The sequence below is a fragment of the Taudactylus pleione genome, unplaced genomic scaffold, assembly GCF_031769625.1.
Source record: "Taudactylus pleione unplaced genomic scaffold, aTauple2 ptg000609l, whole genome shotgun sequence".
NCBI lineage: Eukaryota > Metazoa > Chordata > Amphibia > Anura > Myobatrachidae > Taudactylus > Taudactylus pleione.
In genome coordinates this window covers 4,990,882-5,014,412 of record NW_028285011.1, presented here as the reverse complement: position 1 = coordinate 5,014,412, position 23,531 = coordinate 4,990,882, and the positions used below count along the sequence as shown (strand labels likewise).

Below are 23,531 nucleotides of genomic sequence, written 5' to 3'. Positions count from 1 at the left end.
ACGAGCGTCCAGGAGGACGCTCCATTTTCATGGAGCCCGGCCCTCATTCAGAGCGTGCGCTCTGCTCAGAGCGTACGGCTCTGAATGAGGGCCTAAGTCTGTGATGGAGAAGTAAGGTTTATTAGGTAAAAACAGAAAGGGTAAGGGTTGTGGAGAGGCACAAAAGGTAGGGAGGGAAAGGTGGTTAGTAAGGGGACGAGAGGTTTCAGCATGCAAGTGCATTCACTCCAGGCACAGCAGAGGCAGCACCACAGGCATCAGATGAGGCAGTTGGGGATGGAGGACTTGTCCCAACCACAATAAAAGTCCAGATGGGTCAGAGGGTGGTACCAATCTTCACACAGGTCTAACCCACCGAAGAACCAGGCAGTGAGCAGGCACTGGAACTCACTGTAGCAGAAGTGGGAGATATGCACCAAGCCGTGAACCGGAGGACCTATGATCCAATAGGCAATAGCAGAGTAGTCATCAGCTGCAGCACCCAGGCAGAAGCACTGAGAACAGTAGGGATAAAGGTAGCCAGAATACATAGCAGCAGGCAATCAAACACGCAGGTCCAGGTAGCAGACGGGAAGGGCTGTTTGAAGGCTTGGGTAGGGACCAGCAGCTGCTGGGAACCACTCGATGTAGTCACTTGCGATGCACAACAGCAGAGCAGAGCCAAAAGCAGAGGTCACAGCCAAGCTCCCACCTGCACAGAACTAGTCCCACGGAGAACCTTAGGCTGGACATAGATTTATATATGACCATGGGCCAAATGTAATCTGATGTAATAGAGAGCCCAGTATAGATGTTAATTAGGGCTCACTATATTTTTTTAGATGGAAATTTTTTTTTTTTTAGAAGGACGCTTTCAAAGTTCCAGCTTCCACATCAGTATCTGAAGAAACAAACAACAAACCCAACAAATAAATAAAACCCCTAATTTTATTTATGTATGCAGTTGTATAACATATTTAAATGATAGTAGGTTTGCTTACCCCTTGGATGTTCAGTGACACCGGTTTTCTGGCTGATGTTACGTCTCCATCTGTTACCATATTAGATATAAATGAATAAAGGTTAGGTTTTAAAAATGTGTAAAACAGATAATAAAAGAAGTAACGCAATAGTTACAGTTTAGATTGGTGGTAGCGATGGCCTAGAATAATGCTCACCACTATTCCTGTGCACACAATCATTATGATCACTATGGCACCGCAGGTGATAATTAAATAATTGGTGTTCTGGGCCTTCAGCTTTTCCTTCAGTTTACCCAAGGAGTATTCTAGGTCACCTGAACAAAATGCAAGTCAGAAAATTACGTTTTAAAAGGACACTAAAGACATTTGTGCAATTTTTTTATGTCTTTAAAATGATTTGTACTTAAAAGTTTATTTTTTCAGAATTTCATGCTAGTTTTCTGATTGTAACTTCTTATTCTGTAAATAGCCCCCACACATGACATGCATTTTACTACTCTCTCTTGAGTTTAGATATGTGTGGAGGTTTTAAAACAGGTCTGGCTTAGGTGCATGGCTTCAGATGGAGACAGTGTAACATGACTGTGTCTAATACCCCTTTTACACCAGAGCTAAAACCCAGGTTATTGCTGGGTCTACCCAGGTCGCAGCTCAGGTTAAAGGGTTCCTGAAATATAACCCGGGCCAAGTGACCCAGCAATCCAACCCAGGGAGCTACCAGGGTAGGACCCAAGATGGACCTGGGTAATGGTGCAGTGTAAACGGTGCAACCCGGGTTATACGACCTGGGTCATGCCTAAAATGAGCTGATTGGTGGTTAAAGAGCAGTCACCTTCCACCTTTTATGACCTCACAAGTTTAGCAGGGCAGACCTGCGTTCAGTGTGAATGGGGCTGACCTGTGAATAACCTAGATTGATGGTGCTGTGTCTGACCTAGGTCGGAACCATGTCTAAAAACCCAGGTCAGACCTGGGTTTTTGTTGGAAAAGAGGTATTATGGGTGTAACTCTGCACCTGGTTACTCTCTTCCCACAAAATGCTTTAACTCTTTTGTGGCTCATTGTCCAGACCCATTTCCCCAATTCAGAAGATGGAACTGTGCCTAATGCCAAACAGTCTGCTGCTAATATCTGTGTGATAGTGTTCAATTAAGAAGGAATCTAATGGTGCGTACACACGGTACAATCAGTCAGCGATAACGATATCACTGACTGATCGTCCTGCACCTTCCCGGAGTGCTGGATGATCAATATTGATCATCCAGCACACCACCAACCCACCAACAACGGCCAATGATCGCGGGTCCCTACAGTAAACTGGTCGATATCGACCAGGTTGGCCTGCATGCACGGGCGATGGATGATATCGTTATTGTCCATACGTGCCCGCACATCGCAGGCCATTGGTGGGTTGGAAGGGACCAAAAATGCACGATATGAATGATAACAATATGATTGATATCGTTATCGTTCATATTGAGCATTTTAATCGTCCCGTGTGTACACACCATAAAGTTTATATTAAAAATGTTGGGAACATGCAAAAGACACAGACCCTGCCATCTGATCACTGCAGATGAGTATTCCAGGCTACTGTATATGCTCTAATCAATAGGAAATATGTTACTCAGATTAAAGTCACTTTTCTGCTCTTAGGTAATAATGATAATTTGTTTAATTTGAACTATTTAGCTGCTGACCTGAGTGAAGTATAACAACATGTTTCTGTTAGTGCTTTGTAAATAAATTCTATTAATACAGAATAAACATAGGGACAGATTCAATTATCTGCGGTTACTTACCATGGGCTATTTGATCAACCGGGACTATTCATTTATAGCCAGCGGCAACCTGTAAACTGCAGTTGACACAGATTTCAATTCAAGCCTGTGGAGGCTCAAACTAAAATCCGCGCTAAGTGCCCAGACCGCGGGTGCCCGGATACTATGGGATAACGCACATTAGTGGTTAATTTACCACATGAGGAAAAGGGGCTGTAATTGAATAGTTCCGAGCATTAAAGCTCAAGGCTACCACCATATTTTTAGTGCATAATTAACTGTGGGGTATTAAATCCGGTCCATAGAGTATAACCTAAAACTATACATATAGAATATAAAACTAAAAGAGTGGGAATGATAAAACCTGGGAAGGTGAGAAAACATTACTCAGGTCACTGTATCACTTCTTGAACCCTCACTAACATGTGAGCAGCTAATTTGCATAGCAGCCTCTCTCTGGGCTTTGTTCTGGGCCCACTGGGACAGTTGTTACTGGGGAAACTGGTGTCAGTAACTGTCAGTAATTAATGTTACATTTCATAAGACCATTTAGGACATTGATTCCAGTAACTTCACCCTTATTTTCCCTCTGTATTGTCACTTCTATTATGCTGTCTGCAGTCTGCAAGCTTAACATGGTCCAGTACCAGAAATGGGTAGACAAAGATATAAAACAACTGATAACTAATTCTATCAGCAGTAATGTACTGTATGATGTGTGTTATAGTCAGCAGTGTGAGGGGGTGTAATAGCTTACTGTCTTCTGATGGTCCCTCCTGCACAGTGCTCTCCGAGGTAGCAGGTAACTCTGAAAACAACAATTGTTATACAGTATACAGTCACTAGCACTAATCTTAAGGACAATTCATCTTTATTGTTGCTGCATTTATGTTATGTAACATGTGAGATTTTTTTAATTATTAACAGAATAAAACTGTGTCAGCAAAACTTTATCATCACAACATTAGTATTGCTAAGGGGGAAGGAAAGTCCTGTACAAAGGCTGGTAAGAACCAAGTGATGGCAAACATATAAAGAAATGTCCTCACTGTAAAAACACTGATAACTAATTGATTCAGCCACAATGTACTGTATTATGTGTGTTATATCCAGCAGTGTGGGGGGTGTAAAAGATTACTTTTTTCTGATTCCGCCTGACTTTCTGCTTCTGAAGTAGCAGGTAACTCTGAAAACAAGAACAATTGTTATACAGTGTACAGTCACCAACACTAATCTTAAGGACAATTCATCTTTAGTTATGCTGTGCTTACATTGGGCCTGATTCACTGCCGACCACAACTGCGGTTGTAATAGCGATTATGCATACAGTCTCATTGCAATAGTATACTAATCCATTGCGATCGCTATGCCATCACTGCACTACATAAGGATACCCACTTTAACTTACACACATCCGTATCTCTTAGCAAGCCTGCAAAACCATCGGTAACATCAAGTACAATCGGAGCCTCACGCTCACTTGTTCAGAAATTACTAACTTCATTGCACGCTATGAGTAATCAAGCTGTGTTAAGGCTTCACAGTGGATAATTTACGCATGCCCCTGCAACGGCGTTCGAACGCACTGACATGCCTGCATTTCGCTGACCACCCCCCGTCACCTCCCACAAGCGGTACTTCCTGTCAATTACTCTGCGATGGGTCTGCATTGTTACTGCGATCGCAATTCCGAACGCAGTGGCTAGTTCACACTCGCGCACTGCGATGCAACAATCGCCCTATTGCATGCGTAATTGCAGTTGCGATCGGTAGTGAATCAAAGGCTGGTAAGAACCAAGTGATGGAACTGACATATAATAGGGGTAGCAGTAGCACTCCTATCCCAGGAATTGGATTTACAAAAATAGGCATTGGATAGAGACATAAAATTTTCAATTACTCCTATTTGTCACTCAATAAACAACTGTGAGTGACTATTTCAGTGCGGGAACTTATCCCCTTGTTTCTAAAGAACCAAGTGACGTGAAATATGACATGCTAAATGTACAAATGCCTCACTGTAATTAGCAAATCATATAGTGGACCCATAGTACTGCATAGCAGATGCAGTACACTCTGGAGCTCAGCAGGGACCAGACAGATGCTCCTTCTAGACAGATAAAGTGCTAATGGAGGTATGAAATTGTTTTAATGTTATCTAGGGGGTGATATACTGTATTTATACACTGGGGAGAGGTGAATTTGTTATTTTCTGGGGGGTTGGTGTGTGTTTTAAATTTGATACTGTCTGTGGTGGTGTATTAGTGGTGTGTGTATGCGGGGAGTATTAATTTTGTATGTGTGTCTAATGTGTTTAATCATATTATCTGTTATATGTGGGTCCTGGATGGTCTTTGTATTATATGGTAGTCACTGAGTTGCTCTCTCCATTATATGGCTGGCACTACAACACTCTCTGTAGAATATGGCAGTCACTGTGACTTTCTCCTTATAATATGGCGGTCACTGTGACGTCTGTTTCTGTGGTCCCTTCCTATTGCAGATACTGTGAACTCTGGAGCTCAGCAGGGACCAGATAGCTCCTCCTTCTGGACAGATAAGTGTCAATGGAGGTGTGAAAATATTTTAATGTTATCTAGGGGGTAGTATATTTTTATATATATATATATATATATATATATGGTGGTCACTGTGACGTCCTCTGTATAATATGGCGGACGCTGCAATGCTCCCTGCATTATATGGCAGTCACTGCAACGCTCCCTATATTATATGGTGGCCGCTGCGATGTTTTCTGCATTATAAATGGTTCTCAACTCCAGTCCTTATTATATATATATTATATTTATTTATTTATTATATTTATTTATTTTATGACTGGTTAGGTTGGAATGGGGTGGGGTGCCATTGATTTAATAGCAAAAATGATTGGGGGAAGAAAGGCCTAGAGTGTTTAGTCATTGCTCTTATGGCCCCCATACACTAGCGAGAGATTGTCGCGATGCTGCGATCCACAGGTACCGGGTTGGAGGATTGGTGAAATCCAATATGTCCTTTTTTAGAAAAAAACAGCACCTCAACATTATAGAATCCAGAAACGCAGCAACTGAGCTTAATACACAAGCAGCAACAGGTAGCGGATGCTGCAAAGACAGGTAGGAGAGAGCAAATGATTCTGACAAGTATCCTAATTCTGTGGGGGGGGGCAGTCACAAATTTAAGTGAATGTCTTGTTCACTCACTCAGGACTTTGGGGGAGAGAAATCAAAGCTTGGAGAGGGAAAAAATGGAGAGCGATAGATTACCAACCAAGAGTCTGTATAGAAGCTGATTGGCTATTACTGTATCTCTCTCCACTTTATCTCTCTCCAATCTTTGATAAATCTTCCCCTTTATCCTAACTTCAAAAACATTTAGGTGTTGTGAAACACTTAATACAATTTCCTTTCTTTTTTTTTGGTGGGGGGGGGGGGTGATTGAGCAGAGACTAAGTTGGCTGAAACCCTTTATCAGACTATGCAGTCTTCATTTAACTGCCAGGTGAGACCCCAGCTTCTAATCTTCACTTCAGGGAACTGGATTTAAATGATTATTTATCTTGGTATAAACTACAATTGAAATACCACACCCAGCTCTGGACTAGGGCAATTATTCTCTTTACTTCTGCTGCTCTGATGGTCCTTCACACCCCCTCAATGGGCTGGCCATACCTTTTCAGCTTTGTGCCGCCTTCCTTTAGTGGGCTCTTACCATTGCATTCTCCCTGTGGGCCTTTTGTGCCCCAGTTCAAAATTGCTAATACTAATCTTATGGACAATTCTTCTATATTTTATGTGAGTTTACATATTTGCCTACTCTACCGGAACCTGCGGGAGGCTCATGAATTTTTTGGGTAGCCCCCCGCACCCCCAGAAGAGTAGACACTTCTCCCACATCATGCCCACTTCCTAGTGAAGTGGGATGAATGGGGAGAATCTTACCATGGTTCTGTGACCTGTTGGGAGGGTGCGGGGTTTAATGATACAATTCTATGCAAATTGTATAATTTGGCTCTGCCTCCTATTCAAATGCCCACTATTCCCAACTTTTGTCACAAGGGGGCATGGCTTAATGACACGATAGTTCTTCCCCACCCCCATCACTGCCCATTTCTCCTGGGGAGCAGACTTCAAATGTCGTTAAGTATGGCGTACATTATTCATTAAGTAGCAATCGTATGCAATATATACTACATAATATGTTATTATGTAGTATATATATGCAATATATACTACATAATAGCCATGATCTGATATTTTACCTTCAGAATATATTTTCGGCTTCTCAGTGGCCAGATTAACAGGAACTAGGTGGCCTACACAAAATGTAAGATTCTTCAATCAGTTAACAGAAATGTTTTTCATCACAATACTAGTATATTAAAAAGGGGAAAGAAAAGTACTGTACAATGGCTGGTAAGATACAAATGACAGCAAATATGACATGCTAAATGTACAAATACCTTACTGTAATCAGCCAATCATACAGTGGACCCTGCACACTCAGAGACCAGACAGGATAGCCTATGAGCAATTTATATTTAAGCTACAATTTACTGATAGTACCACCGGTCTGATAGAGTAAAGCCTATATAGAAGCAGCACAGATGTAAGGTAGGTCATTCCTCTTTGTATTGCCTCACAATAGGTACAGATAAAAAATAATGCAAAATTTGCTACAGCCTATTTTATACCAGACTAGTGAAAGCTGGCTAATTTGGTAACATCTCCCTACATAAGCCGATGTTGCCACACAAACTGTTTTGAAACATACATCCAATATATCCTAAAAGAGGAGGCTGGTGAAGTAGATTACCTATACAGTGACATTTAGAAGACTGACATTACAGGAACCAAATAAGGCATCCCAGCACTTGCTCTAAGCCTACACTTTGATGATGAATTGTCAAGATAAAAAAAAAACAAAATTGATAAACCAATCAATCCCTTTTTTATCCCCAGGTACTATACTAACCCCACACATACGAGAGAAAGGCTATTAAATAACGAGATTGTACTTCTCACTGCCGAGCAGAAAGAAAATTGAAAGTGAATTTGTACAGACATTTTGGAATAATTTGAAGCAGGTTCACATTTTATAGATAAATTTATTACCTGGATCTCCCAGTAAGATTCTGAGTAATATACCAGTTCATGCACTGGAAAACACCATTATTACCAACAATGAAGAAAGCATGTCAAAACAAATCCAAATTCAAAGCCATGTTAATTGTTTTCTTTGATATCAAGGGTGTTATTTTGGGAGAGAGGGTGTCAGAAGGCGCAATAGTGACTCAACATTAATACAAAAATGTTCTAGCAACTTTGTGGGAAAGAATCAGAAGAAAAAGGCCAGAGTTGTACAAAAATGGTTTCATCCTCCATCAGGACAATGCACCAGCCCACACAGCTCTCTGTGATGCAGATTTTGTCTGAGAAACAGATTGCAGTGCTAGAACACCTTCCATACTTGCCATAATTAGCACTGTGTGACTTCTTTCTTTTCCCTAAAGTCATATCTGTACTCAAGTTACTGAGGTAAAGAAGAAAATGATGGCGCTGTTGAGACAGCAGACAGATAATGAGCTACAGCAGAGTTTTGACCAATGGAAAATAAGAATGCAGCGGTGAGTCGATGCAGAAGGGGAGTACATGGAAGGGAATGGATTTAAAATGTACTTAATATAATTAAACATAAATTATAGCATCAGTCTCGTTATTTAATAGCCACACCTCATATCATGGGAGCTCATTTCAATGATATGGCTCTTATTGCCCAAGACTGATATATTATAATCAAGACCTTTATAAGTATAAAGAGGCAAACTGTACACCCTGCTCCCATGTTTTTTTTAAATATATATTTCTATATTTTAAATACAAGAACCACGGATTTATATTGAATGCTCTTGGATGCCAAGCAGCAAATTCCAAGGTGCCTTTGTAATTATGCCACAACATTTAATGACTCTTGCTTTATATACTTTTATGTAATCTGTTGTAGAGAGAAATTGTTTTCAATCCCATTTACCTGAGCCACTGATAACAGCTGTGTTCCCGACTGTTAGTGCCAGAACTAGCTGAGAACAATGAGGGCCTGATTCAGAGGTACACGCTATTGCAGATGGGACTACATCTGTTGCCAAAGCTCTGTATGCTAATGCTGTAGCCAAAGCACTAATCTGCTGCTGTACGTATTAAGAAGCACCATCGAACACATTGATCACACCATCGGTTGTCCCATCAAACATTGCACCCAGGGCTGCCAAGAGCCAGGCCCGGGGTGAAGGGGCATGGCCTAATAATGAGAGGTGTGGCCACATCCCCTTAAGAAAAAAAAAATATGCAGCAGCACAGCGAGCTTGGGTGGGGGGCATTGTGAGCTCCTCAGCCCTGTGCATATCCGGGAGGAGCCCGGTCAGGATGATTGCTTGTCCCCCACAGGCATAGGAGACCGCTGCTACTCTGCAGTAGTAACCAGTCTCCCTTTGTAGCTCAGCACACAGCAGCATATGCTGGGCTCCTCAGCTGACAGGGAGGAGGGGGAAGCGGTGTCGGTCTCGGGCCCCCACTGGGCCCCTCCAGTAAGCCCAGGCTCGGGTAATTAGTACCTGCTCCCCCCCTCTCGGCGCCCGTGATTAAACTAGCCCTATGGAGGTGCAAATTATCTATCTGAACATGGCCACTTGTGTCAATCAACTGAAAATATTGGCTGCCTGCATGTGGCATCGACACTGCGTGCACTGAATCAGGCCCTAAATGTGACACCTCGGAACACTAATTGAGCCTTTGGTTTTAGTCATATTTCCTTCGATGTTTGTTTCCTTGATCAAATTGCTTTTGGGGTAATCCATGTTTATGTTAATATTAACGGCAGAGCTGCTGCCCTGCTGAATGTTAAAGAGCAAATACTACATGTATAGTACTATGGATGGCTTACGTTTCCACGCCTTCAATTCATTTTGGATTTCCTTCAAATCCATTTCGTCCTCCACAGTCAGTGGATAATCTGTGCAAAAACAAAACAAAACATGAATGGACATTGGGGGCTATTCATAAATAATATTAAGGGTCATATTCAATAGGCTGCGAGATTAAGAAAAAACCCGCACCTGCGAGCTTTTTCCTGCAGGTGCAGGTTTTTTACTATCCTATTAGGTGCGTGTTTTTTTTAAAAACACACGCAGGGAAGTTCTTTTCCACGCACCTCCTGAGTAAGCGTGATTTTTCCCCAAAAAATCGAAGATTTTAGGTTAAATCACCGACACTTGTTCTGACACCCCCGCAGACATCATGTCTAGCTGATGGGAGAACAACATATATTTTCACATGAACCATCCTAAAATCAGTCAGGGAAACGAGGTATTAATACATTATGTGGCAACTGCATATGACTTTCCATATTATATACTGACTTTAATGATCCTTATGATTTTGATGCTTAGCCACATGAAAACATACATAAGTGAAGCAAATAACCAGGATGCAAGGAAGAGATTCCTAGTCATACTGTATATATAGAAACCGCAACCTTAGCTCAGGCCTGAACAACCAATGGATCTGCAGGTGTTGTGATACTATAAGTCCCAGTATACCCACCTTCTGTATCATTAGACATTATATCTAGCTGATGCAGGAACATTATAAGTAATCTTTGTGAGCTCCTTGCTAGTTACAGCAGTCATAGCAACATCCTTCTTCTTATAATATTATAGTCTGACTTGCTGGAGATTTGGGGCCATATTTAATTAGGCTGCGAAAAGTCAGAATTGGTGATAATTTTTCGCCAATGACATAATTTTCGCATGTTTGAATTATCCCCGTATTCAATTTCAAAGACTTTTCGCAGGTTCGAAAAGTCTTTGAAAAAAAAAACGGGGATAACTTTTCACCACTGAAATAGGTGGCAAAAAAAAGTACAGAATTTGGGTTTAGGGGTGCAGGCTTAAAAAAAATAGGCTGCACCCCTGGGAATGTCATTTAAAAATAAACTGTGTCAAAAATGTAAAAAGGAAAAAAAATCAAGACACCCCAAAAAATTTATTTTCATTTTTGGGATAAAAAAAAAAAAAAATAGGGAACATACTTCTAAAATAGACAAATTAAATTCAGAGGGCTCCCCGAGTATGCGGCAGGTGTTTTCTTCATTGCGGGAGTAGCGGCAGGTGCATTTTTGCTGAATTTTTAAAAATCATTTTAGTGACTTAAAAAATGCTTACCCCCATTTTCATGTACCCCAAATTTGATAGATTTGTTTTGGTAAAAATAACTATTGCTAAGTGCTATTCTTCACCCCGTCTTCATAGCCGCAAATATGCACCTGCCGCGGGTATTAGAAACCCCAACTTCCTTCAGCAGATAAAAGCGGGGGTACCCATAGTGATCCCCAATGTCTACACATCTTTAGGTGGATCCTTGGAATATTTCCCGAAAATTCCCGTTTCTTGGCGAAACTTAACTTTCCGCCGGCTCCCGTTTTAGTTGATTTCTAATTGAATACGGGGATAAAGCGGGCACGCGCCCGATACTTTTTCCCCGGCAAACCTGCAATGTGGAGCGAAAAGTCCAGCACGGACTTTTCGCTCCCAGATTGAATATGGCCATAGAAGAAAAGTGGGATTGTATTCATAAATCTAAGTGTGGGCAGGAAAGTGTATATACTTATTTGGGACATAGGTGAGTTAAAGTTGGTATGGAAAATAAATCGGGAGATATACTATAAAATAAATATTGGGGTTAGAGAGTTGAGAATAAATGAATGTGACTATACCTGATGTTTTTCCTCCATGTGATATTTTCATAAAAATACCAGGCAAAAATAACCAGAGCAACATAAAACACACTTCCATCTTCATCTCAATGCAGAGAAATACAGATTTCCCTGATTTGTGCCTATTATGACATCACTACTTTATGATGTCACTTTGTCACATGATGTAGGAGGAAGATACTATTGCTTTCCATATGCTTTATTCACTATACTTTATTACTTTGCTAGCTTTCCTGTTTGTGCCTCTAATCGGGTGTATTTCTATTCTACATGACCAAGAGCCGGTCCTGTTCTGTCACTGCTAAAGTTAGTCAGGGAAACGAGGTATTAACGCATTATGTGGCAACTGCAGATGACCTTCCCATATTATATTTACTGACTTTAATGATCCTTATTATTTTGATGTTTAGCCACATAAAAATATACATAAGTGAAGCAAATAACCAGGATGCAAGGAAGAGATTCCTAGTCATACATGTACAATACAGAAACAGCAATCCTAGCTCAGGCCTGAACAACCAATGGCTTTCCAGGTATTGTGAAACTACAAGTCCCAGCATACCCACCTACTGTATCATTAGACATCATCTCTAGCTGATGCAGGAACATTACAACTAATCTTTGTGAGCTAGATACAGCAATCAGACAAATTATGGACAGTAAATTGAATATATTTATTTGGGAGAAATGTGAGTTTAATTTGGTATTGAAAGGAATTAGGATTCTGAGTACCCAGAAATATTCCTTGATGGATCAACTTTTTTTCTGAGACAAAGACAAAGTTCTAGGATCACTAAACGTCAGGTTTACAAAGCCACTATGACCGATATTTTTAAAACATCATTAGTAATTAATGCTAAATCAGTGTGGTTTAGCATTAGGTATTATTACCAAAGTTACTGATCATCAGCGGCTTTGTAAATCTGATGTTTAGTAAATCTGGCCCAAAGTCTCTGTTTCTACAATGGCTAAAGCTGTCATAGTGAGGATCCAATGATCCTTCATCATTGCAAGTTATTTTGTTCGATGTTCTACTGATGTATTGGGGGAAGGGGGCAGGTAGGCTCATTTGATTGTTTCCTGCATTTCTACAAGAGATATGGGCACCTTCAGTTAACAAAATTTTGAGAAAAAATATCTGCACACAAATTAATAGTAGATAGTTATTGACCCTGTAATATAGCGTGTTATCGGGTATTCTCACAGATGGGGGTGCAGACTTATCAACCAGGATTAAACTTGAAATGTAGAAGAAAAGAGAGTGGTTATATATGTATTAGGTGCACTAGAGCTGCCTTGAAAAAGTGGTTTATGTTGGTGGTGGATGTGTGCTTGTACTAGAAGTGTCTATATAAAAAAATGAATAGGATTAATGTATGCTGGTAAATGAGTTCAATATGAATGATTCAGGTGATCCAGTTTTGCTGCTATAAATGATCCTATATAAAACAGAGACCTATTACTAATAATGACAGCTGTGTATGAAATTGTCTCCTAATTGAAAGAAACCCACTCACATATTACATAGAGTGTGTGAAATTTATATGTAGTCATAGAAACTATAATGTAGTAAAAGTTAATAAAAGCAAATCACTCTGATTAATAAGTATAATATTGGTGATACACTCCATGAGTGTATTTTTTGCAACACCGAGTATAATATGGCTTTTTAGATGACTGATACATATTAGATTAAATTGTTTTGACTACATAGTATAGTGGAGACATAAATGGGAACTTTTCGTTCTGCCCAGAGATAGGGCCTGATTCAGAGCTGAACGCTCTGAACAGAGCGCTCGCTCTGAATCAGGGCCCTCCTACCTTTTTTTGGAGCGTCCTCATGAACGCTCGCATAGCTGTGGGTTACCACCCACAGCTATAGCGAGCGTCCATGATGATGGTCGCGATGGTCTTGACCATCGCGACCATTGGGCTTGCGACGGAGACCCTGCGGTAGGGTCTCACTGCTGCAAGCCCTGGAGTGATTTTGGCTCTATCAGAGCCAAAATCACTCCCACTGACATCACTAAAGATGTCAGTGGGGCCGGCTTGAGACGGTAGGCGTTCCCATGGGAACGCCTCCGTCTGGCAGGCACGCCCCCAGCACGCCCACCAAAGGGGGCGACCTGTCAATCAACATTGACAGCACGCCCCCTTTGGTGCGAGACCCGGAGCGATGGAGAGCCCGTCGCTCGCTGGGTCTCGCACATGCGCACGACGGAGCTCCCTCCGTCGTGCGCATGCGCAGTGGGGGAACATCGACCCGCTTACGAGCGTACTGCCGCTCACGAGCGGGTCTGAATGACCCCCATAGTTCATTCTATCTGAGCACAGATTAATGAATCCTTACCCAGTGAAATAAATGGGAGACAGATTATTTTAACATAGATACAATTGTTTAAATTATAACCAATTGTTACAACTACTGACATACTGTTAAGGGGTATTTATATACCCATCTCCTGATATACTGTATAAACCACCCTCTGTATGCAATGAAGGAACTCCCTAATATTATACCACAGTGTAATGATGTGTAAAACAAAATTAGGCAATAAAACTGCTCATACATTATTTGTGTCACTAAACTCCAGATTTGTAAATTTGGGAGATTGCATTGTACCAATTATCCATTAAATTGATTTCTGCAACTAAAGCCGAATACGCATAACATTTGGGGGATCACATTGTATGAATTATCCATCAGTTTTTTCTACAGCTAAGGCCAATGTAAGACTGAATATCTCAACAAATGTGGTATAATTAAACAGGATATATGAAAATATACTCAAACAATAGGGGAGAAATAGCCTAATGATAGATCTTATCTCCATTACTTACTATTAATAAAGATTCTCCATGTATATCCACAGCTTGACTCTAGATCAGGTGATCGGATTGTAATAAAGAAGGAAAATTATATCCAGCAAACAGCTACATATTGATTGTCACAGCTCGGGTAATTGGGATTGGTGAACCCGAACTGGGTTGATGAATAGAGACACCTGGACCAGTAGGTAGTTGGAATTTAGATGGTTTAATGTAATTCTTGGTCATACAGCTGAATGAGGACTTTAATATGAGATGGAGAATAATGTCCTCTATGCAGAGACGTGCAACAAAAGATACTGAATAAAACTATAACACAAAAGTCTCTGGAGTACACAAAGTAACGTGTCGACAAGAACTGTAGCCTTGGAACTGTAGAATTAAACGAGGAATATTAAAACTTGAATTAGAGTCCGGGCTGAGGTGTGCTGAATAAAAATTGGATACTTGAATGTGACTCCTGGGTGGAGTACGCTGGATTGGAGCGAGAACTTGAGTCTGACTCCGGGATGGAGTATGCTGGATTGGAGAGAACACTTGAATAGGACTCTGGGATGGAGTGTGCTGTATTTGGTGAGCACTTTGAATAGGACTCCGGGATGGAGTGTGCTGGATTGGGTGAGCACTTTGCATTGGAATCCGGGATGGAGTGTGCTGGATTGGGTAAGCACTTTGAATAGGACTCCGGGATGGAGTGTGCTGGGCTGGAAGTATACAGGAACTTGAGGTAGGCAAACTGGAAAGGAAACTAGCAGAGTTCAGGAACATAGGTCTTTCTGTAGCAAAGAGCACTATTGTACTGGCAATGAGACAGAGTCAGGGAAGGGCTTTTATATCCCTGGTCGGATGCTGATTGGCTGGAGCAACTGGAGAGTGCTGCTGACTGGATGGATCTGGACCACCTGACTTGATCCAAGATGGCCACGCCCATGTGGCGGAGGTCTGACACACTGAAGTGCAGGAAGTGCATGGAAGTGTGGCTGGGACACATAGGCAACAGCGGGGATTCAGGAAACCACCTTCAGGCATAGGCCCCAGTCTGGATTCCACTGACAGGAGCGGCCGGTGACTCAGCAAGGCGCGATGACATAAGCACATGGGGAGATGCAGGGATCTCAGCCGGAGGTCTCGAGCACGGTTTGTGACATTAATAAAACAACCCATAAATAAGACACAGTAGACAGGCACTTGTTTTATACACTATCTTTATTCTTTGAGCACAATTTATATGTATAAATCTTTGTTTTTTCTTCCATTTTAACCTTACAATTTGACTGTTGACTTATCCTACCCAGTGGAAATGGGACAACAATTTTAAACATATTCAATTAAAAGTGAAGTTTTATTTAATGTGGCTCTAATGTGGCGCCTAATATACTCTCTTTTCTTCTATATTTCACCTTCAGTTAACGCCTCCTTCAGGGGTGGTGCATCAATTGGTATGTAAATCAGGGATGGCTAGACATGGTGGAGGGTGGACACAGGGTAGAGAAGGCTGGATATTAATGGGGGGGCAAAGGGTAGGGAAGGCTAAAAAATTGGGGGCACTTGGCTGGGAAGAGTGGATTGGGTTGGCAAAGGGCAGGGAAAGCCGGCTGGACTAGGGGAGAGGCAGGGCAGTGAAGGCAGGCAGGCTGGATAGACATAGGGGTGCCACAGGGAAGACTGGCTGGACTAAGACAGGGAAGACAGGCTGGCTGGACTAGAAGGGGGAATGAGTGCAGGGAAGGATGGATGAACTGGTGGGGTAGGCAAGGAAGGATGGCTTGCTAGACTGGGGAGGTGGGGCAGGGAAGGAAGGCTGGCTTCACTGGGGGGGCAAGGAAGGAAGGCTGGCTGGACTGAGGGGGTGGAAAGGGAAGGAAGGATGGCTGGGAAGGACAGGGCTTAGGGAAGGCTGACTGGACTGGGGGAGGGGCAGGGATGTCAGCATGGCTGGCTAAACTGGGGGGAAATAGAGCACAGTACACAAAACATAGGATTCCATCAAGCACAATACAGATATAGCAAAGGTAATATACAGATCATTCAAGAAGCATAAACGCAAAAATTCCAAAACATTAAGCATAATAAGCAAAGTGCAAACAAAACATAATGCAGAACATGCAGCAGTAAGAGTACAAGGATACACAAGTGGATATGAGAGGATCAGATCGGGCTCTAGTCAATAGATCTACATTAAAAAGGTTGACCATGATTAGATAAGCCTCACATGGGGTGGGGTCAATATGTAGACAGGGACAAAAGGTCGGCAGGGAGAAAAAGTTGACATTTTAAATGGGCGACACATGCTTTTTTTTCGTGATGGTTAGTCACTTACCGGAGGGTAAGGGTTAGGCACTAGGAGGGATGGATAGGGTTAGGCATCAAGGGGAGGGTAAGGGTTTAGAAGAAAAAAAATGTGTCGACCATTTTTGTGCCAACCATTTTATGTCAACCTTTTGTACCTGTCTATCTTCATCCATGTCAACCTTTTGTATGTTGACCTATTGTCGCTGTCTACCTATTGACTGTCTACTATGTGGGGTCTATCTAGACCAGAGTTGAGGGACTTCCTTGTGAGTGCTTACAATGTTAATGGGAAGAGACAAGATGTGGCGGGAGGTGACAGAGGATATGGGCATAGACCGAGTCAGGGAAGGGAGAATGCTTTTGGTGGGCAACTGGCAGGCTTTGAAAGTGTGTTTGAAATCCTGGCTGATGTAGAGTCTGGTTGGGCAGGTAAGGGGGGGAGCAGCAGAGAAGTCTTAGAGGAAAGAGTTGAGATATGGTATTCAATGGGAAATCAAGGCTTCAGTCATTGGCAGAACAGAAATGTCTGGGGGTGAGTGTTAAATGAGATGTAATTGGTGGGGTTGGGTGTAGTAGCTGAGGACTTTGTAGGCGATGATGAAGAGTTTTATTTGAACTCTGTTTGGGAACCACAATAGGGATTGGAAGAATGCAAAAGGTTGTTTTAAATATGTTGAGCTTGTCAGAGAGAGAGAGCTGGACAAATGAGAGTACAGAATGGGTGAGGTTGTAGGAGGACTGACGAGTGGATTGAAGATGGTAGAAACCTGGTTGCCTACTGTCAAGGAGAGAGTGAGACAAAAGAAAGCTGGTGAGATGGTCTATAAAGAAGCCACTTTAGCAGTGGAGGCAAATGAGTGGAGAAACATTAGACAGTAGTTGGATAGGGTCAAGAGAAGAATTTATTTATTTTTGCTAAAGCATGAAATCTAGACTTTAGGTTTTAGGGTTAGCATTAGTGTTAGTCTTACCTTAAACATACATTGTTGACATACTGAACATGTCGACATTTCATCAGTGTTAACATGATGAACATGTCAATATGTTCACTGTTCTCATGGTGAATGTTGACATTATATCCTGAACCCAATGTAACAATCAGGGGAAGTGAAAGGTGCAGAGTAAAGTTGTACAGGGCAGGTACCAGGAGACACAGGTGCAGGCATAGCAGTAGTGAGCAGAGACCCTATTTGTAAGCAAGACAGACAGTACAAAATCAGCAAAGTCAGTGTCAATGAACAAACATAAATTCAGGGCATGTTCAAATTTACAGACTTCGATAAGAGGCCGGACAATTAACCAAACCGATTTACACCCTGGATAAGCAGAGACATTCAACCAGATACTGTAGTACACCAGAAAATGATTGAAAATAGCACCATCCATGTGTCCAGTTGCTTAATCATGCATGTTATTCTGCTGCAACCACATATATGTCCTTGCACTTGAGTACATGCCGCCACTGACTGTCCTGTAGAGCTAAATTGAATAACTTAATGTAACATCCTACTTCTGCTATAGGAGAAGAACTGGCAATGCTGGAAGACATGAGTCTGGGAATCATGGACCTGAGGAATGTTACATTCAAAGTCATACAGGCCATATCGAACGTTTCCACAGATATGCTGCCAGTTATAACAGGAAATCGGTAAGAGTTACAATCTCTGTCTTGTGTAATTGGTCTCACTAGTAGACCTAGAGGGACAAGAAAGGGGGTGAAATTACCTTTTTCGTTCACCGAATGTGATATCATTCTGATTTGTAAGGTGCGCCCATGTATTACGCACAGTGTAGGCAGATATTTTGAGGATGGAGCCAATATGAGAATACAGTTCTCTAGGAACTTCATTCTTTATTCTTCATTCCTCGCTTAGCAGTTCTTAGTGGATTGATGGGATGTATTCCCAGGAATATTACTATAGTCCCCAAAATAATTTCCTGTAGCTGTAGGCCTGGGTACCTCAGCTTCTAGTTCATGTAACCCAGGGATCCCACAGGTAGATTCAAGGGGTACTTACCCTCATACAGTAAACTCATAATAACAGGTTGTTTTATTACTAATAAATATAAAATACTGTATATATTTCAAACAAATTAGGTGAATTTTACAAATATTTAAATACATAAAGGATATCCTATTACTTATTTATAAACTCTACAAGTGTCTGTGTGAAGTATAGCCTTAAACCTAAATAAATCATTTTGGACATTCTTACATCTTTAAAACTGTATCCAATTAGCCCCGATATATTTTTGGGAGGGTGAAAAACAGGGAGTTTTCAGTGATAATCCCTGTTTTTCACCAATATGTTTTTATCACCTTGTCATATTTGTTCAGGCGAACAAAGCGGATAATTCAGCCAAAAACACATAGCATCCGTGATAACTTCACGTACCTATGTGTTTTCTCCATTGTGCTTGCAAAAAATTCAGCACTTTCTTGGGGATTATTTTTCGGGAGACATCAGGTCCCGAAAAAAAATCCCTGATAAGTGCCGGGGTCCGGCTGGACTGTGGGGCTAATTGGATAGCCCCAGGGGATCGATTAGCAGCGATAATTTATTGCTGCTAATTTGATACGGGCCTTAACGTGACTTAGAAACCGACAATGTTCTGGTGAAAAACAAAAAGATAATGACTGCACACCCCTGAACTAATACTCTCCATCACTGTCACATACCTGGACTTTGCTATTCTGTTCCACTTTTCACTGCAAAAAGATTGAAGGTCCATCAAATAGCAAGGAGATGTCCTGTGCACAGGTCTCCACAGATATTCATTTGAGTTCTGGGATGTTACTGGGCCATTCCAAGACTTTCAGCTGTGGTGGCATTGAAGGTGTGTGTGTCTGTCTGTCACAGTCTGTTTAACTTATTTATTCTTATAGTGATGGATTTAATGTCCGCATTCCATTGCCAAGCGCCTTGTTTGATGCCCTTCCCCGCGAGATTCAGAGTGGGATGCTGCTAAGGGTTCAGCCAGTTCTATTCAATGTGGGAATCAATGAACAGCAGACACTTGCAGACAAGTAAGCGCTATCCCATATCATATGAACATATAGCAAACGTTAGCTGATGACCTGATTTGCTGGAATCTCTTGTCTCATAAATATTAATTTCTTAAACACAGAGTAAAGCAATATAATGTAATATTTAATGCATGTTCCCAGACACTAGCACATATCTATATTATACATAGATAAATAGGGACATGAAGAGTTTTTTGTTGCGGTTCATGTCTGTTCCTTCAATTAATAAATATTTCTAAGAGCTGAAGACGATTTGAATATACTTAGTAGTGACAGAGAGAAGAAAAACTATTTTATTGTCTAACAAAAACCTCTTCTTGTCCCTCTTTCGCTATGTATAATATTGATTTATATAGAGTTTTTTCCTAGTAGCACAAATCTGTCTGTGTGTCTTATAAGCTAATACATTTATTAAACAGCAGGTGTCCTCCAATACCAGTCTACAGGTAGGCAACTTGTGTCTTTTACAAGCTTTGCTGGGATGATAGGAAAATCCCACTCACCCTCCCATAATATATATGCAACACATGTATACATATAGTGGTGGGGGATATTTGTGCTGTGCAAAGCTTTTCTTTATCTCGTTCCAAGCTTTTATGTCATTGTGACCAGTTATTACTTTTATGGACTTAGGTTTGGAGATACGTCATTGCAAGAAGTCATAAACGTTGAGAGCTTGGTGCGGCTTAATTCTTATTATGAGCAGTTCAAAGAAGTCTTACCGGAAGATTGTAAGTTTTTATGTAACAACCATGGGGCATGTTATCACACTGGGAACTATGACCTTTCAGACAGCCACTTACATGAATTGGGTTGGGTACAGAATCCTGTCTGGATGCCAAAGGACACAATATCAACAATGTCATCTCGACAGTTAAGGTGCATATCCACTACACAATGAAAGAACGAATATACTATAATGACATTGTTATCATTCAATTGTTCCTTATACTGTGCAGTGGATAATGTGCCCACGCTCGCTGAATGATATGTCGGTCAGTGCAGGCACCCTCCCTCATCCCCGAACATGCACAACCCGACAATATCATCATGTTGGCCTGTATGTTCAGGCGATGACAGATGTCGACAACGACTAGCGGGGCCGCGCATCGCTGGTTGTTGCCGACATAGTTACTGCCTGATTAATGAATGATAACGATGTGGTTATCGTTCAATCGTTAATTTTTATCGTGTAATGGATATGCGCCATTAGAATCCCGACAGATTACTGAAAGTATTACTTACCTTCGCATTCTGACAGTCGGTCGGGATGCCTCTGTCGGTATTGTGACCGTCAATATTCTGACAGTCGGGATGCCTCTGTCGGTATTGTGTCCATCAGTATTCTGACAGTCGGGATGCCTCTGTCGGTATTGTGTCCATCAGTATTCTGACAGTCGGGATGCCTCTGTCGGTATTGTGTCCATCAGTATTCCTACAGCCGGGATGCCTCTGTTGGTATCATGACCGTTGCCAGGGGCTGGCTGGCAACTTTCAGCCTGGGGGGCAGACTCAAACAAAAGGCCCAGCTTTTCTACCAGTGCGTGCAACAGAGAAATGGGTGTAATAAAAAATGTTGTAGGTGTGGTTTGCCTAATGTGGGTGTGGTTTAAATAGCTATTGCAAATTGTGACAAACTGTTATGTAAAAGAGCTACAGATATATCACCTACCAGCCCGGGATCAGTATGATTTTCTAATCCCAACAGCGGAAGCCCAGCAGGGGTGAATTTTCCGACTGCTAATTAAGGTAAGTATCACTAATCTAATTCCCTACCCTAACCCTCCTTTAGGGGTGCCTAACCCCCCTCTTAGTGCCTAAACCTAACCCCCCCTTCCCCGCAGCCTAACCCTAAGTCTCTCGGGGGGGGTGGTGCCTAACCCTAACCTCTCCCCGGGGCTGCCTAACCCTAACCCCCCCTAGCCTAGCCCTAACTTCCCGGGGGGGTGCCTAACCCTAAGTCCCCCCAGGAGCCCCTAACCTAACCCTCCCCCCCCGCGGCTGTCCGTGCCCGGCAACCGGCTTACCTTTGATAGGTATGCCGAATGTCGGGCTCCCGGCGTAGGTCTAAAGAGAGGCGTCAGGATTTCGACACCTGTCATTTGAACCTTGCCGGGATTAGACAGTCGGGATGCCGACGGTCAGCATTTAGACCGTCAGCATTCCGACTGCATCCCACTAGCCCCATCTCACCAATGCTGAGACTATTCTAGTGACCGATAAACAATACATGAACCATTCTAATTACTGATATACAATGCAGGGGCCGTTCCAATCCATATGCAAAAAAACTAATATTACTGAATGTACATGATTTTTATTTTCACCTATATGCATTATACAAATGTCTCAGTCACAAGAGTTTGTACTGAGATGCCCACTAGCGGTACCTGAAAAACCATTGCTTGTATACAAAGATGCACCATCAGTCATACCATCCATCTTCTGAGCAACCCTATGGTCACTCAGAATGTCCGTCACAAGTAAGCACACACCGGAGCCTTCACTGTGTACAAATTCACAATCACAGGCGGAGATATGCCCGCCAAAATGGCTTAGACACACCTGCTTCTGCCTCGCCATCCCCCCGTTACCTCCCACAACCGATCCATCAATCACACTGCATCCAAGTCCTCACTGCGACCGTCGCTGGTAATATCACTGTGCACATGTGCAGTGTGACTCATAGACATGTGCTGTATAACAGGAATTGCTCCATCAGGCCCTATGTAGCATTTTATGCCAAATACCTTTACCCTGCAAACCCTGCCTTCATTATCGATGCCTCAATATATAACCTACAGTAGCACACAGTAACGCTACTGACATTATTTCTAAAATCAGAGGTAACATTTATCTGATAGAATATGTGGCCTACAGTAAAAAGGTAAGACTTCAAGAGCATTACAAGTCTCAGCAAAACAACTCCACACACACATACTGTATATCATATACACATAAGCAAGCACTCCCGCCACACACATATATTATATACATATCATACACACATAAGCAAGCACTCCTCTTTCTCCCTGATACACACATACACACACACACACATATCATACACACATAAGCAAGCACTCCCCTTCCTCCCTGATACACACACACACATATACATATCACACACACATAAGCAAGCATTCCCCTTCCATATCACACACATATCATACACATATGAGCCGACCCCCCCCACCCTCACACACACACATATATATACTATATCATGCACAAGTAAGCAAATACTACCCCTCTCACAACAAGCCACTTACCTGTGTTATAGGATGCTAATGTAGGCAGTGCAGGCAGCCATGGCTACAGAGAGGAGCAGTGAATAGGAGGTGACATGGGTACTGGGAGGAGTCGGGACAGGACGGAGTGGAATAGAGAAGGGAGCAGAAGAGGAGGGGCCAGACTGAAGGAGCTGAGGTCATTGGTGGCTGGCCTTAAGGGAGGGGCCAGCCACTTTAAATCCTGCACAGCAGCTGCAGCTGAGCTATGTACTAGTGTAGAATAGACCAGGCAGGGAACTGCTGCTTGTGACTCGGACAGCTCTGCTCCGCCCCCAAAACGCTGCATCTCTCTGGTCACACACTCGGAGCAGCTGGGAGTGTAATATACATGTCTCCTGACTGCAGTGTCTCTGCGCAAGCGCAGCGCGCCTGCGGCCCACACAGACGGCAAAAATGTACCGGCCCGGGGGGCAGGTGGCACCCTGGCCCAGCCCGCCACTGACCGTTGCCAGGATGACTGACTGTCGGGATGCTGATTACATCACCATGAATTGAAGCTGTAGATTTAGAGGACAGGCTGACTATAGCATGCACTATGAATGAAGCTTTTACAATGGAACAAAGGACAAATATGTCA

The 23,531-nt window shown here is 42.3% G+C and overlaps 1 protein-coding gene across 2 annotated transcripts; it reads right to left on the bottom strand.

The window, feature by feature from the left end:
* Nucleotides 1-41: 41 nt before the first annotated feature.
* On the bottom strand, nt 42-23,082 carry LOC148480590 (uncharacterized). 2 transcript variants are annotated; one of them, XM_088454042.1, is made up of 8 exons: nt 22,934-23,082; nt 9,683-9,751; nt 7,005-7,058; nt 3,882-3,929; nt 3,501-3,551; nt 1,158-1,276; nt 981-1,030; nt 42-880 (listed from the first exon to the last, which is right to left on the bottom strand). In XM_088454042.1, the coding sequence occupies exons 2-7, from the start codon at nt 9,723-9,725 to the stop codon at nt 1,019-1,021; spliced, it is 327 nt and encodes a 108-aa protein (XP_088310168.1). In that variant the 5' UTR covers nt 9,726-9,751; nt 22,934-23,082; the 3' UTR covers nt 42-880; nt 981-1,018. The 2 variants fall into 2 exon arrangements, with proteins under 2 accessions (XP_088310168.1, XP_088310170.1); XM_088454044.1 differs by lacking the exon at nt 1,158-1,276.
* Nucleotides 23,083-23,531: the final 449 nt, after the last annotated feature.